Source organism: Gossypium hirsutum, chromosome A10 (assembly GCF_007990345.1).
Source record: "Gossypium hirsutum isolate 1008001.06 chromosome A10, Gossypium_hirsutum_v2.1, whole genome shotgun sequence".
NCBI lineage: Eukaryota > Viridiplantae > Streptophyta > Magnoliopsida > Malvales > Malvaceae > Gossypium > Gossypium hirsutum.
Window position 1 is genome coordinate 108,253,604 of NC_053433.1, and position 16,707 is coordinate 108,270,310.

The 16,707-nt window shown below is 33.7% G+C and overlaps 1 protein-coding gene across 5 annotated transcripts; it reads left to right on the top strand.

The window, feature by feature from the left end:
* The first annotated feature begins 1,661 nt into the window (after positions 1 to 1,661).
* On the top strand, positions 1,662 to 14,786 carry LOC107896246 (ubiquitin carboxyl-terminal hydrolase 5). 5 transcript variants are annotated; one of them, XR_001683653.2, is made up of 14 exons: positions 1,679 to 2,024; positions 2,145 to 2,417; positions 3,605 to 3,749; positions 3,847 to 3,918; positions 4,010 to 4,105; positions 4,825 to 5,241; positions 6,818 to 6,958; positions 7,044 to 7,214; positions 10,601 to 10,858; positions 10,948 to 11,096; positions 11,525 to 12,058; positions 13,529 to 13,595; positions 13,705 to 13,802; positions 14,241 to 14,536. XR_001683653.2 is itself a non-coding variant. In XM_041078014.1 (14 exons), exons 1-14 carry the CDS (start codon positions 1,855 to 1,857, stop codon positions 14,418 to 14,420), a joined length of 2,799 nt encoding a protein of 932 aa, XP_040933948.1. In that variant the 5' UTR covers positions 1,679 to 1,854; the 3' UTR covers positions 14,421 to 14,786. The 5 variants fall into 5 exon arrangements, 3 of the variants coding, with proteins under 3 accessions (XP_016676847.2, XP_016676846.2, XP_040933948.1); XR_005902760.1 differs by having other exon boundaries at positions 3,847 to 3,906; XM_041078014.1 differs by having other exon boundaries at positions 13,529 to 13,649; positions 13,731 to 13,802; positions 14,241 to 14,786.
* Positions 14,787 to 16,707: the final 1,921 nt, after the last annotated feature.

Here is a 16,707-nt window from a genome sequence, read left to right on the forward strand (position 1 = left end):
TTAAGAATAGGTGAGAAAAGAGACCATAAAATAACCTATTTTCGTCCACACAGACAGAGACATGGGCATGTGTCTCAACCGTGTGTGACACACGGCCTAGCACATGGGCATGTGGTATGGCCCTGTGTCGCCTGCATATTAAAATTGAGAAACAGAATGCCCAGATTTTTGCACATAGCCTAGCACACGGGCGTGTGGCTTGGTTGTGTGACCCCTGCACCTTCCACACGGCCTAGGACACAGGCATGTGGCTTGGCTGTGGGACCTAAGTCAGAGAGTTACACGGGTATGGACATGGGCCGGGACCTGGCCGTGTACCTCACATTAAATGCCCACACGGCCTAAGACACGGGCGTGTCACCAATTGTTCTAGCGACGGACAAAGGTTATGGGTGTTACACAATTAGAGTGCGATTACTAAAACATATTTCATTCACTCTGGCTTGAAGATTTCAAGTTTACAATTGTTTATTTTAAAAAGACTTGTTTATGTGTTTATAAATGAATTAGGGAGAGCAAATTTTTTTATCTTTTGAGGAACTTGTATTGAGTGCAAATTGATTGCAAACAATTTGTTTTCATGTTCAGTTCATAATTAAAGTTTTAAGGAGAAAGCTTTTGAAGGAGAGTGATCTTAGTTGAAAGTTTTAAGGAGAAAGCTTTTGAAGGAGAGTGATCTTAGTTGAAGTATAAGAGTAAGGTTTGAAACTTGATGAGCAAATTGAGAATAAATTACAACCTGTACTATTGATTAACAATATATTACTCTTTAGGTAAAGCCAAAGTAAGAAAGAAATTCGAATAATGTAACTGATTTTTGTATCTATCTTTACTATTTTACTCTACTAGTTGTTACTATAGTTGTAACTTAAGTTACAATTGATAATCAACTCAACATTAACACAAACCTAGGCCATAAAAAACCCGGACATGACCTACATATGATTTGAGGAGACTTTAGAAGACTATAGACTTGATGATATCATGCACGACATTAAAACAATGCTAAAAAAACAATTAAAATAGTTGATAAGGCCTTGGCTTAATGACATGATTAAGGCTATAAGAATTTGGAGTTCTTAGAATTTAGGGTTTTTAAGTTTAAGCCTCACTTTATTTAAATGATATGTGAGTTCTTAATCTATATTTTATTATGATTTAAGTTTCACCATCCAATTGTAACTTAAAAAATAAATAATAATTTCATATAAATAAAATAGGAATGGATGACCCATTTTATTTGGTTATTAAAAATAATAAATATTTTATTTTATTTTTATATGATTCTAAATTGAATTTAAGTTATTTTTCAAGAAGGTAGACACTCGATCAATTGGCGACAATTCGAAGTTCAAATCGGTCGAGGAAGAATATGTGGAGCCCAAGTGTCCATCTTTTAACTTTGTGTATAATAAAATTTGAAAAAATAATAAAAATTTTATACACATTAATTTTTTTTACAAATAAAAAGGTGAAATAATAAATCTATTTTTCAAAAAAATAAGTTGGCCCAAAGTTGGGATACCTTCTTTGAACTGAAAAAATTTAGTTGGGCTTGAAGCCTTGCAATAAAAATTCTTCAACAGGTTTAGTTGGACCGGGCCGAATATTTTAGGCAAGTACATAGAGGAACATATTTAAGGGGGAAAGAGAAAAAAAAAGCCCGGTTTATATTCGAAGTTCAGGCAGTTTAAGCTAAGGGGAAAAAGAAAAACCAGTTCTTCAGCTTAGAACAAAAAGAAAAAAGAGGTTTGTCCGTTGGGTGGTAGGGGGCTAACCCCACAATCTGAAATTTGAAAATTTTCGCTAAATAATTGAAGATCTGCTGTGCGAATTGATAAATACTAGACAGTGATGACGGAGGTGGCGACGGCGTCGGCTGCAGCGACGGGGATAGCCATGGCGACCGAGAAGGCGGCTAAAGAACTGAGTCCCGAAGAAGAGAGGGTTTTAATTAGAGACATTGCCCTTACTGCTGAAGCTAACACCAAAGAAGGCGATTCTTTTTTCCTCATCACTCAAAAGTTAATATCCTTTAGTTTTTTTTTCCCTCGAATTTCTTCTTATGACTTCATTTTTAAGCTATTTTTACTATTTTCTTAACTTTCTCTCTCTCTCTCTTATTTTTTATTTTTGAAAAATAGATGGTGGCAACACTGGATTGATTATGTGAACCAGGACCAGCAGCCTAACAACAGCAACAACAATGAAGGAAGCTCTTCTTTGTCAGGGAACTCAGATTCAAATGGTGTGGGTATTTCAAAAAGGCCTTCTGGAATTGATAATTCTGATTTAATATCTGATGGGCCGGCGGAGGACGCGAACTCTGATGATGGTGTGGAGATTCATGATACTTTATTAGAAGGCCGTGACTATGTTTTGCTCCCTCAACAAGTTTGGAACCTACTTTTTTCATGGTTAGTTGGATAATTTGGACTATTTTGGGTTCTGTTAAGAATTATTTGCATGTAGAAAACTTATTGGTAAGTTTCTGTTGGCAAGTTGTATCAAGTTAAGAATGGAATGATACCATATTGAAATCCTTGTTAACTATTAAATTTCATGTTCCAAGTATTTAGACAGGCCCGTGGAGGTTTCAACCTCAATTGTAGGTATAGATAATGATAACATTTTTGTGAATTAAAATCGACATTGAGCTAGACAAGCTCCCTGGAATTGTGTTAAGTATATGAATCTGTTTGTGGAGTTCTTAAGCTCTAATGCTTTACAAGATAATGATCATTTTATGGATTCATATCAGCTTCAGCACTAAGCTAAGCAAATTTCTCTATGTTGGATGCCCTGGTTTTAGCAACTAAGGTGAAGCGTCAATTACCAAAAAGGTTCATTTATGCACTGGTTTTGCCCCAAGTTTGTTGTTATAGATACCAAAGACAGCTTTGGATGGTTGTCTTGGCTCTTGAGGAGTAACTGTAGCCATAATTTTCATAAAACATCATTCTTTGATGCTAAAATGTTGTGTTTTCATTTATACATTTTTATTATGAGGCACCTATGCATAAGAAAACTTCGAACTTTTCATCATTTTTGGAGTTCCAATATATTCTTTCGTACATGAGAAATTGTTAGTATACCTAGCTATACAGAGGTTCTGAACCTATGACTTAACTTCATAACCAAGGTTCAAGTTGATTAATGCATTTGTTAGACAAATTTATACATTCCTGTGTCCACTTATTCTTGTCATTTTCTATTTTCTTGTTGTGAACCAAGCAGAAACTTTTCTGGAACCCTTGATTAATTGTATGTTTTAGGTGTGTTTATTTGTGTGGATAGGTAAATGTTTTGGTACGTGGTTAAGGATTAAGCGGATACATGCAATACACCAAAATCCTCTCAACCATCATTCTTTCCATTCATCTGAATTTGGACAACTTGGATATCACAAAATGATCTGTCATTGAAACTTTTGGATTGCATATACTATTACTGTATAGTATATTTATATAGGACATAATTGTGGAAATAAATCTAAATTTCACTGTCCTTGGTATTGCTATATATATATGTATTCTAATTTATGAAAGTTGTACTGTACATTTTCTTATGTATTGAGTAATCAATTAAGCACATATGTTTTCAGGTATGGTGGTGGTCCAGCATTGTCACGAAAAGTAATTAATTCAGGTCTTTCTCAGACAGAGTTTGCTGTGGAGGTTTATCCACTGCGTTTGCAGCTTCTTGTGACACCGAAAGGCGATCGCTCTACTATAAGAATAAGTAAGAAGGTAAAATTTGAAACTTTGTTTATTTATGTCAGCTGTGCTGCTCTCTTTGTACTTTTTTATAGTAACTGATTTCTGAAGATTGAATTATCTTGGACAGGAAACCATAGGTGAGCTTCACCGAGGAGCCTGTGAGATTTTTCATCTCAACTTGGAGCAAGTAATTTCAGATGCAAGATTATTTCCTTTTCTGTTATTTGTTTTCCTCAAATTTCTCTTTTCATTTCAAGTTATTTACTGTTTCTGTTTCCTTATATTTTCAGGTTTGTATTTGGGACTATTACGGTCATCGGAAGCATGCTTTGATGAATGACATGGATAAAACTCTTGATGATGCCAACATACAGATGGATCAGGATGTGGGTCCTTTTTGTTGCAACACTTATTATGATTAGTGTGTCTGTTATAAAGAAACCAGTTCAGCGTCTGAAATTGGATCCTGTATCTGATGCTTCTGCCCATTGTACAACTGCAAAATGGATAGAAGTTTGAGTAAAAAAGTTTCATACATTTTATTAATATGTTACTTGATTAAGATTTCTGTCAACTATGCTAAAAGCAATGAGAAATTATTTCAAAATCAATGATTCTCCTGCATATTACCATCCTTTAATATGAAGGGTTTGCTGTTTGTGTTCTTTCCTGCTGTGGTGTCTGTCTACAGCCTAAGGTGGATAGCCTCTTTGATATGTTTTCTTGGTGACCACAGCATAATAACTATTATCTACTTCATATATGCGTGTCCACATGCCACCCTTTTGGTTATCATCTATTTCCTTCGGCATTATCTGTCTCAGTGACGTACAAAATTATGTGTGTATTTTATTTATTAAAAAAAGTGCCTTTTAACTTGACTGGTAAAAACATTTTCTTCTCTTTATATCCATGCACAAATAATATGTATGCTCACATTTCTTAGGGACATGAATAGCAGATACATATTGGATAGAGCTGAGAAAAAAAAAACATATTGGAAGTACAGAAATGGATGTGCATTTAGGGATTTTTCTTGTTTTAGCATTAGTTATCAATCAAATTTTGTTCTAACCTATTATTTTCTTGTCATCAATTTAAACAGATTCTGGTCGAGGTTCTTAACAATGTTAATGATACTTTAGTAACCGATGGTACAAGTATTACAGACAACGGATTTGCAGATAAGGAAGCCACTTCTGTTCTTCTAGAGCCGTCTAAATCAAGCTTATCAATTGCAGGAGGTCTGTCTGCGAACAAGATTGCATCCAAAGGCTATAGTGCAGAGCAATTGCAAAATCAAACCTTGGGTTGTCCTAATAAAGAATCGGATAACCATTTTGGGAACAGTGGTGTTAGTACTAGGGGCACTTTTGGTGGTTTAACTGGGCTGTTAAATCTTGGGAATACTTGCTTCATGAATAGTGCAATACAGTGCCTTGTTCATACACCAGAGTTTGCTAGATACTTTCGAGAAGACTATCATCAGGAGATAAATTGGCAAAACCCTTTGGGCATGGTTGTAAGTTTCTAACCCTCAAAAATAGATGTGGTTTTGAACTATCCTTTCATAGTCATGATTCCTTGGAGAAGTTCTCATTTGTGAATAGTGTAATACAGTGTTTTCCCCCTTCCTTTAATCTTTTTTTTTTTGTGCATTATTAGGTCTAGTCGTACTTGCTTGTGTAAAAGGTATATGCATCAAGCAAATTTTATATGTGGATCTTCACTTTGAAGCACACTGCTAGCTTCTAACTAAAACTTAACATGTCAAGAATTGGTGTTTTAAATAACTACGTTTTCTTTGTTCTTGTTACTTGTATGGATGAGACAAGAGAACATTCTTGCGGAAAGAACTTGTTGGTGCCATACATATTTGATGACGAGTTTAGATGTAATCATCTACATAGATTCTGCATGATCTATGGTTAATATAGTTAAATGCACACGTACTCTTTTCAGAGCTTCTATGCACATTATTAGATTGTGAGCATGTAGAGCCAAGTGCATTGTCTAGATCATAGATGTTTTTGAGTATGACACTTGTGTGTCAATGCCATAACCTATCTATAGCCCATTATTAGTAGGTATATAGCATGCATATTTTGGTTAATGTTTGTAGGTTGCTGTAACCCAATTTTCTAGCTAACATTTTTCTTATGAGGACTGTGCTTGTTCTAGATTGGATCCAATTCAGTGAAGGGCATAAGTTACAAGAATGTGTAAAAAGAGTTTGTGCTTAAGAAAGCAAGGCTCTAATTTCTAAAATGGAAAAAGAAAAGGATGTAAACACACAGATAGATACTAGTTCAAGATGTTTATATGTGTTTGTACTTGTTATATCTAATACATTTAAAATCAAATGGCCATTGAATTTTCTACTGTATAATGTATTATAAAGGTCAAGGATTATCCTAAGTCATTATTGGTCTCTAGCGCTCTCCTTCAATTTGCATATCCTCTATATGGGTATTCTTTAGTGTCCTTTTTGTAGTTTGATTGTGAAGTTCTTGGAACCACTCTTTGTTTGCTATTGAGGGGTTCTTTCTCCTTTTGAAAAGGGTAGTCCCTGAAATCTAGGGCATGCTCCTCTCTAAGGATCGCGTCGCTTCTACTGATTATTTGAGCTTACCATGCTTTTTTCCTTGTGGTTTATTCTAAAGTGGTTATTGCAGGTCGTTATGATCACTTTGTGCTGAAATGAACATGACACATATTTGTAGGCATCTAACCTAACTGCTAAAAACATTTTGTCCCGTATACTGACTACAGAGATAGTATGTAGTAGCTATTTGAAGTGTAATGTTCTAAGATTAAATATGATCGAATGCCTGCTTTATGAACTCGTTATGGGCCCCCAAAATAAGGTTGACTGTGTTATTTTATGGAATTGTCCTTTTGTATTATTCCTCTCTTTATCACACACGATAGAAAATAATTATTTAGTTAGAATTTCGGAATATAGGTGCATTCTCATTGTGCTGATATGTCTCAACTTTGATGTTAGTGGGCTATTTGTTATTTGAATCTTGTGCATTTTTTTGAGAGTTGAGCTCGGTTGTATAACTAATATGTTAAGCTGATCTCTTCTTGTGTAGGGTGAACTTGCTCTAGCATTTGGTGAGTTGCTAAGAAAGCTGTGGGCACCTGGTCGAACTCCAGTTGCCCCTCGGCCCTTTAAAGCAAAGCTTGCCCGCTTTGCCCCACAATTTAGTGGATACAATCAACATGACTCTCAGGTTTGTAATTAATATTAAAGTCTTGCTATTCCTTGCTTTGCATATAGTTCTACAGGCTTATTCATTTAAAATTATTTTTCCCCAGGAGCTTTTAGCATTTCTGCTTGATGGTCTTCATGAAGATCTGAATCGTGTCAAACACAAACCTTATGTAAACTCTAGAGATGCAGATGGCCGCCCAGATGAAGAAGTTGCTGATGAGTATTGGGCAAATCATATTGCTCGTAATGATTCGATAATTGTTGATGTGTGCCAGGTAAGAACATGTCTTCTACATTTCAATGTTGTTACGCCTAACAGTTGTGGTGGTGTCTTGCATGTGAATGGTAAATCTCATAACATGGATGTTTATCTGGAGATTTAAGACTGCACTTTCTTTAGTATTTACCGTAGCTTTGTCCTCGAAGAGGATATATGATGATGCAAGATATAATTTGTTTTGATGATGTTTTGAACTCTACTTTTAATCTCTGTTGAGAATGTTTCGTTGTAAAGTTTTTGATGCACTTAACTCATTGGATACCAAGTTTCATTAACTTAGAAGAATTGGAGATTTGCCCCAATGATGACCAATTTACTTCAAGAATTTTAAAATGAAACATGTGAATAGTTTATGTTAGTGAGCCTTATTATTTCTCTAAAAGTTTTAGAATAACTTTATCATTTCTTGATAGATGTAAGAGTTAAGGACCTTCCAATACCCCCCACCCCCATGACCCAATCAACAACAACAAGAAATGGGAAGAATTTCTTTTTTGTGATTGTGTACTTTCAAAGTGCTGAAGTTTAGTTCTTGCATGCTGTTTCCTAAGCTTTGAAGAAATGGAATTATAAAACCATACCTTCTAGAATTGCTTTTTCTTGAATGCTTAATTATCTGTTCCTTTTATGCCATTATGCCAATTAAAAAATTGTGTATCCTTTTTCTTGTTTTTTTCTTTGTCTGGTATCAAATTATTTAGTAGTTTATATGGTTCATGACTTCATTTATAGGATATATAATTTCCATAGGCCTGGTGAAGTGTAACTTTGAAATCATTTAGAAGAACTCTTATCAAGGTTGCACTTATTGGAAGTATTCTGATTTCAAATTTATCCATGTAATGTTTTACATGCATTTCAAAGTTGTGATAATAAAGAATGGTGCAAATTACAAAAATATACATGAGTTGATGCCCAATAGCTGGGTGATTAGGGTGTGAGGTCTGTTTTTAGGGCAACTTGACGGCAAAGCAGGTAGAGAAATTCCCTGAATAATTACGGTTTAAATTGATTTGAAGCTAAGTACAGAAATCTAGGATCTAGATAGCCACTTAGGTTGCCTTTGGATGTTTCATTCTTAAGAATGATCTCATTTCCAATTAGGACTTCAAAATTTTAAAATGCAATTACCTGGTTTGACTTAAAGAATAGGAAAAATAGTAGATGTTACATTGGGTAAGAGTGTTATTTTTTCAACATGTCTTAGGGTGCCTTTGGATTCACCGCACCCTCAGTGAAGTAGAGTTTAACACAAACAATTTACTTCAATTTCAAACGCACTGAAATTTTTGTTTGGATGTATGCTTATTTTCTGCTGATCCCTGATTTTTAATTGGAGGGGAAGAGGTCCAGTTGATAACTGAACCTCCGGTGGGACTCTTGAAATTATTGTTTTAAACTTCAATTTATTTTTTTATTTTTTTCTAACTTTGAACCATTTTAATTTCATTTGTCTTTTTAAACATATCTTAAATTAATTGTGTTTAATTTTTTTCCTCTAGTTAATTTATTTTAAATTCTTTTATTTAAAAGTTTAAGGTTTATTTAAAATAATAAATAGGTTTATGATATAATTAGTTGATTAATAAAAATATTTAAATAAAATATTTTATAATTTAAATTGTTAAAAATATGTAAAAATAATGTAATGATACATCTTTTGAGTAATGTCCTGAATTGTCATTTTTTATTCTCATCTCCCAGCCACCGTTGCGTTTGAATTTAAACACATATCCCACTTCAAGTTTTAATCTTACCGTTACAAATAACTAATCTCACAGCCATCGCTGTTTTTAGTCCCACTCCCTACCCAAAGGGAGTCTTAGTATATGAGTTAGCAATTAACTAATTTCAATTGGTAATAGTTATCATTTGGTGAGGGCTCAAATTTTAAAATTTGAAAAGTACAATGACTAAAAATGACCAAATTAAAGTATAAGGACTAAATCCATAACTTTCGTAAAGTACAAGGACTAATAGAAAATTTAGCCTTTATTTTTTACAGAAGTTTCATTCATCCTTCTAATTTCAAGTTTAAGTTTGTATTAACTATTTTTTATTTTATGTTTAACTATTTTAAGACATGTATTATATAAAATTTTTTCTAGTATTATTACATTAGTAACCAAATGAAGCATAAAGCATTTGAAGTGGATGTTTTAAAGGTCTAAAGTACACGGTTGAAGTATGACCCCATGATGTCAAATTTCCCAAATGCTTCATTCTTCAAGTTAATCAACAAAGGGTTATGGTATTATGGCCAAAAAGAAAGGACTTAGGACTGCAAGAGAAAATAACATATTGCTGTGTTCTAATATCCTGATTACATTTCAAGTCTACGATCTGCTTTCATGATTGATGCTACCTTGTTTGTTCTCTATCAAGTTCTGTAATACCCAATTCTTTACAAGTCACTTTCTCTCCATTTTGTCTGGTGATGTTTCCAGCAAATCTATTTCCTGCTCCCTCTCTCTGTTTCTCTCAAGCATGACCATTCTGTTTAGCTTAATTTTGTGATCGGAAGAGTTTTGCTTTTTGGCTTGACTAAAGCTCAAGTATGGAGGCTAGAGAAAAGGATGTCAATGGAGACGATGATTTGGTGGTTGTATGATGGGCAGTGGGATGTGAGTCTGCAGTGGTGTGAGTAGTGGCTGCAATGTAGTTTGGTGTTTAGGAATTTTTCTCTATAGCTACCTCTTTTAGATGACCCCGAGATGAGAAAAATAATTAGAAGAAACATACAGGAAATTATTTTCATATCTGTGAGCTGAATTTTGAGTTACTTAATTTAAATGGATGGTAGATATAACTTCTTAATGAAAGTTGCAGAAATCTAGTAAACAGAAGAAAAAGAAATTCTAGGCTTCATAGTTTTATGTTTTCCTACGATTTACTTTTAGAAGTTTATTGCTTCACACAATTACAAGATCCATAGTGCTGGAAAATCCCCAACTAGAAGTTGTCTCGCAATAGAAATACCATAGTGATGCGGACCCCTAGTGCTAATGGTCTAGTATGAACTTCAGTAGAAAAGACTACAATTTTTATACACGTGGATGCAAATTTATCTTCTAAAAAATCTTAGGGTTTTTTCTTTTATTATTATTATTTAATTTTCTGATAAAGTAACTTTTAATCAATCATAATTGTGGTTCCGTCTGTTATTGCTTTGTTACTGATTTTATGTTACTGTTTAGCAAGAATGGGTGAATATCATAAAAGCTACGTGAATTAATTTTTAAATCAACTCTATAATTTTTTATCTTAGTCTTATGGTTATCATATGTAAAAAGACTAAGCTGAACTTGTAAAAAATGTTATGTCATATTCATTGTTACTGTCATTATTATGCATCTGATCAATGTCTATTCCATTGTGTAGGGTCAATACAAATCAACACTTGTTTGTCCAGTGTGCAATAAAGTTTCTGTAACATTTGATCCCTTCATGTACCTTTCCTTGCCTCTGCAATTTGCCACTACTCGGTCTATGACAATAACAATTTTTACTTGTGATGGAAGTGCTTTACCATCAACATGCACCATAACTGTTCCGAAGCAGGGGCGTTACAGGGACCTGATCCAAGCAGTTAGCAATGCTTGTTCCTTGAAGCAGACTGAGGAGATTAAGCTTGTTGAGGCATGTTCTGTTAAGCATTCTGATTTCCTGTTCATGGAATTACATGTGTGCTAAAATTTTGCTAAGCTGTGTGAAATTATTTCTTGCAGATACGGAATCATTTGATTCATAGGTTTTTAGATGATTCTTTTGTATCATTGTCCACAATCAAAGATGATGATCATCTTGCTGCATACAAGATTCAAAAGTCAGCAACGGGAAATGTTTTGCTTCAGTTGATACATCGCCGTCAAGAACAGTATGTAATATTTGGCTACCCTCGTACTTATCTTTACATAGCAATGTTTGGATGTAAGCATGGCACCAAAAGGTTTACCATTGGCTGCCAGTCGAACTTGAAGTGGTTTTAGTTAGTTATTTTAACTGCTAGATTGGCATCTGAAGCGGTTGACTTCAATGCTATTAAGGTTGTAGTTTTTTTCCTATTTAAATGGTTTTATAATGCTTGATTATATTTGTTATTTTAACAGTTTAATCTCTCTCTCTCTCTCTCTCTATATATATATATATAGAGAGAGAGAGAGAGAGAGAGATTTTAATTCTTGAGTAATTTCATGATGGTAACTGCCATCGCTGCTTTAATATTCTTGCTCCGAAGCTAAGAGCGTTCCTTGGCATTGAGTTGTTTCTAATGCAATACTACATTATTGTTGTATTGTTGTACAGGGAAACTAGCGATGCTCAAAGATGGAAACCTTTTGGAACTCCTCTTATTTCATCTCTCTTGTGTGATGATGTAATTAGAAGTGGTGTTATTCAGACAATTGTTCAGACAATGCTTACACCGCTGCTGAAAGAGGGTATAGAATATTCTGATGATTCAGATCCAAGCACCTCGGGGATGGCAAGGGATCCATCTGATCATGGTTCTGGTGAAGTGGATACTAACTGTGCATCGACTTCTATAAATAAAGTCTTACCAAAACTACCACTTCAGTTGGTCGATGAAAGTAAGACATGTATTGACCTGTCTGCGGGAGACGAGAAAGCTATTAATCTGTCAGCTATGTCACATGTAGTTGTGTATCTTGATTGGACATCAAAGCTTTTGGAGAAGTTCAATATAAATTATCTTGAAAACTTGCCTGAGGTCTTTAAATATGGGCCTATTACCAAGAAAGCTCGTACTGAACCTCTTTCTTTGTATACTTGCCTGGAGGCCTTTTTACGAGAGGAGCCATTGGTGCCAGAAGATATGTGGTTAGTTATTCTCTTTTTCTTGTACTGAAGTGTTTCTTCCCATTGTTTATATACATGAATATTTTGTGAACCATTGGTGTGTTGTGCTTTTTCATAATCCTTTGGTAGGTGGTATTCCTGCCTACAATAAATATGTCAACCATTGGTGTGTTTTCTTTATCCCTACTAATTTGTTTGGATGGGTTCAGGAGTGGCTATAGGCACTAGTTAAATATTATTTAACCATTTTAGGAAAGTCTTTGCAATGTCTGCAAAGCATGAGCCTGGTTTGCCTGTGCCTTGCCCCTTAGCACTAGACTGTAAAGCGCCGCAGACCCTTTTGGGCAAGGCTCATTTGATCATGTGCACACCTGGTAAACCTATGTATGCTTTTTTGAGCAATAACATAAATAAAATCGGCCTGATGAAGTTCTCTTTAATTTCTTTCTATTTTTCACTTTTTTCATTGGACATCACTTTACTAGGAAAAAGGGGATAGCTGATGCTCTATGCTTCTTATTATTTGAGTATTCAACAACAAACATGGACCATAAGGAAATTATTCACTTTGACCAATGAAAAAATTGCATGTTTTGTAGATAAACTGGCCCACGTGTTAGAGTGTATCATATTTGTTAAGCTTGCATGTATATGAAGTTCTAGTTGCCTTGACAACATTGGTCTTTGCACATAATTTATTACTTTCACCAAATTCAAGAAGGGGAAAAAAGTAATTTCTAATTTCTTATCTTAGATATCATCTTACCAGTGCCACGTCATGGGTTAGCATTTTTCTTAAGTTTAAACAATAGAAAAAAAAGTACATAAAGCAAAAACAAAACCTTTGTCCATCCTCAGTCTATCTTTTGAAGACCATCTTTGCTATTTTGGAGCAGCACTTGTGAAGATTAAAGAATGTCCCCTTCAACCAGAAGATAATTGTTGTCTTATTTTGGTTTTAACCTAGTAGTCTGTTGCGATCTCCATAAATTTAGTGGAAGACCTTTGTGAATTTGCAAAAGGAATGGCTAGATACAGTCGAAGCCAGGAATTTTGTGTTAGGAGGGGCAGGATAAAATTATAATTTTTTTAAGGGGTCAAAGCCAAAAACTTTCTGTTAAAAGGGCTCAAATTGAATTACTAATTTTGGGGTCAAAATACAATGCTCCATTTTAACAAAAGGGGCAGGGCCACTTCTTGCCCACCTTTGGATCCACCATTAACTAGACATTATAGGGAGCAGATGTCTATTATTGTTTTGTGTTTTTATAACTACGTCTTGTTCTCAACTCTGAACGCTTTGGAATGTTTTCAGGTTGCTAGATTCATACTCTCTATTTGGTAACTGTTACACCATAGTTTGAATGGCTCGAGCAAATATTTTCTGTTTGCTTGACAGTTTTAACAGTCTTTAGTGCTAAGTTGTACTTAAGGAAAAACTTGGGGTTCCATTCCTGCAATATTTTGAATTACCAGTGTTATTTGATGTAGGTACTGCCCACAATGCAAGGAACAACGACAAGCGAGTAAAAAGCTTGACCTGTGGAGGCTTCCTGAGGTTCTAGTTATTCATCTAAAAAGATTCTCATATAGCCGGTCAATGAAGCATAAAGTAGAAACTTTTGTCAACTTTCCTATTCATGATTTTGACTTAACAAATTATGTAGCTGACAAGAGGAGTTCCTGTTCTCAGCTCTACGAACTCTACGCCTTGACCAACCATTATGGTGGCATGGGCAGTGGCCACTATACCGCGCACATCAAAGTAAGTAAAGAAGCATCTATATCCTTACTGAAATGGAAGTGTGCATTATTTACTTTTATTTTCGGGGGCTGGGGACTTGGACAGGGTTGTTGCATCCATTTATGACTTTTCAGTCAAGACCATTTATTTTTCTGCTCTTTTGGTCTGGCTCTTAGCTTTCATCAGATTTGAATCCTCTTAATTAGAGTTTAGATTTATATTGAGACACAAATCTATGTTATTTAGACTGAATGTGTCATATAAGATACGTGTCCAGTTCAGGCATATTCAATATTTTCTGGGTTTTTTTTTTCATGTATTGAATTTTTCCTTGTAACCATGTCCAAATGTGCATCAAACATGAATGTCTGATACAGGTAGTTACATAAATTGGCTTCAATCGTTGTTGATGCACATGTATCTCATCATACTATTTTATGGTGATTTTGTTGTTTGCAGCTTCTAGATGAGAATAAGTGGTACAACTTTGATGACAGCCATATATCACCTATAAATGAAGAAGATGTAAAGTCAGCTGCTGCATATGTCCTGTTTTATCGAAGGGCAAAGTCCGATACCTCAGGTACCAGTTCTGCAGGGTCTCGTAGAGCTCGGGATAAAACATCTTATAAGTATTGAAGTGAAGGTACATGCCTAAACTATTTGCTGCCATGCATGTAAGTTCATGACTGTAGAGTGCTAAAGCAACAGAGAGTGTTGTGAGCTTGTCTTTGCAAAATATTGATTTAGTGATCTGTTCAATGTGCTGCTTTACTTCAATTGCTAACCTATTGCCTGGACAAAAATATTTTGTGTCAAGAGTAATATCAGATTGAAAATGAGACATACTCAGATTCGGCTTAGTCATTGTCAAGTCAAAACTCAAGCTTGAGTAGTGAGTTATTGAGCATCTTAACACCCAGCTCAAGTGGCTTGCCAACCTAATCGAGTATTTTTAATATGTATTTTTACTATTTTTAGTAATGAAAAATCTCAATTCAAATATGAATTCTTGTATTTTTATTTCTGTTATCTTGGTTTACAAGCTATTTGAGAAAAACTTGAAGTATGCTTGGTCAATGTCAAGGCAAAGGTCAAGCTTGAGTAACAAGTTATCGATGGAATATTGAGTATTTTAACACCCAGCTCAAGTGGCAGCCAACCTAATTGAGTCTTTATTATTATTATTATTATTATTATTATATATTTTATTTGAAATGATGAAAACTTTTTATTGTATCAAGAGTAACACTATATCGGAAATGAGATATCTATGTTCACAAGCTACTCGAATTTGGCTGGCTTGATTAAGGTGATACTTGAGTTTGAGTGGTGAGTTATGGAATCAGTTTTGAGTATTTAACGTCAGGTTGAAGATCTTGCTAATTTTTTAATACGTATTATTTTTATTTGGTAATGAAAAATCTCAGTTCAATCATGAAACTGTTGACTGAAAACCATAGACCCAGACCACCACCTTGATGATCAATCTACCTGGAAATAAAATGTAAATAAAGGGGAAATAAAATGTAAAATGTAAATATTATGCTATATCTCCGGTGTTGATTGGTCCAATATTGCTATATCACTTTTTGTAATAGTTTGGGGTAAAGTGGTAAATGGAATTAAACTATTGGTGTCAAATTAAGAACAAAAAAAATCATAGGTACGATGAATGAGGTATTCCATGTAATTTAGTTAGTATAAATAATATGTAATTTAGTCAAATGTTTAATTGGTAAAAATAAAATTGTTAAGTTCTAGACCAGTTGGCATCATTATTCTTACAATAACCTAAAAATTTAAATACGCTAAAGCATATGATATCTTCTACTTTGGAGATTGAAGGAGTTTAAACACGCTAAAGCATATGATATCTTCTACTTTGGAGATTGAAGGAGTTTAAACATGCTAAAGCATATGATATCTTCCACTTTGGAGATTGAAGGGTTATGTTTAGTGTAGGTATTGTATTAAAAGAAATTCATGAAAAATTATTTCTTATCTAAAATCTGATTTGAGTATAATTATTTGTAATTACTTATGTAATTATTTTAATTTTTACCCACTTCCTAAGAGTGTAATTGCAATGTTCAATCACACTCATGTAATTATTCCATTCTTGCCCACTCTTTAAGAATTCGAGTAGGGTAATCCAATTACAGTCATGAGACTTATTAACTGCAATGATTATCAAAACATGCAAACACGTATAATTACAAGTAATTACACTCAAATTCAATTATTAAGTTGCTTTCCAATTATATTCAACAAAAAAATTGAATTAACCATTTATCATGAAAGATTTAGATAAAATATTATACTTATATTTTTTTTGGTCTTAAGTCAAATTTAAATAAATAAATAAATATATTCTTATACAATGCATAAATTTGAATCAAGTTGACTCCAAGGGGAAAATTCTAATGAGCTCTTTAAAGTGAGCTGCTTATAAGCTCCAAGTAAGATATTAAGAAACATGCATTACTAGGTTATAAGTAACTTTGCAAAAGAATTATAAATTTTTTAAGAATTTCCATAGTTTTGAAAAAGAATCAATAATTTATATTGTAAAGAATTTAATATTTTTTTTTGAAATCATTACAACATTATAAAAAATTCAATAATTTTAAGTAGCTGATGTCTTTCAAAATTACTGAATCATTTACAAGATTGCCAAAAGACTTAAACAATGATTGAATCCATTATGTTTTATTATTTCCCTGTACTCCAAAGGAATTACATAAGTAATTAAGTAATCTTATAACAAAATTCAGTGTTAGATAAATAATAGAATGTTGTAAGATTTTTAACAAATTTTAAGTGATTCAATAAATTTAAAAAAGATTCATTAATCTGTTAGGGAATTCAGTAATGATTTAAGAGATTCAATAATCCTGTGAGAAATTAGATATTTTTGTAACAA

Coding starts and splice junctions, on each gene's coding strand:
- LOC107896246 (XM_016821357.2), top strand. CDS start 1,855: ATGACGGAGGTGGCGACGGCGTCGGCTGCAGCGACGGGGATAGCCATG. Junction 3,750..3,846: donor CTATAAGAATAAGTAAGAAG/GTAAAATTTGAA, acceptor TATCTTGGACAG/GAAACCATAGGTGAGCTTCA. Junction 12,059..13,528: donor TTGGTGCCAGAAGATATGTG/GTTAGTTATTCT, acceptor TATTTGATGTAG/GTACTGCCCACAATGCAAGG.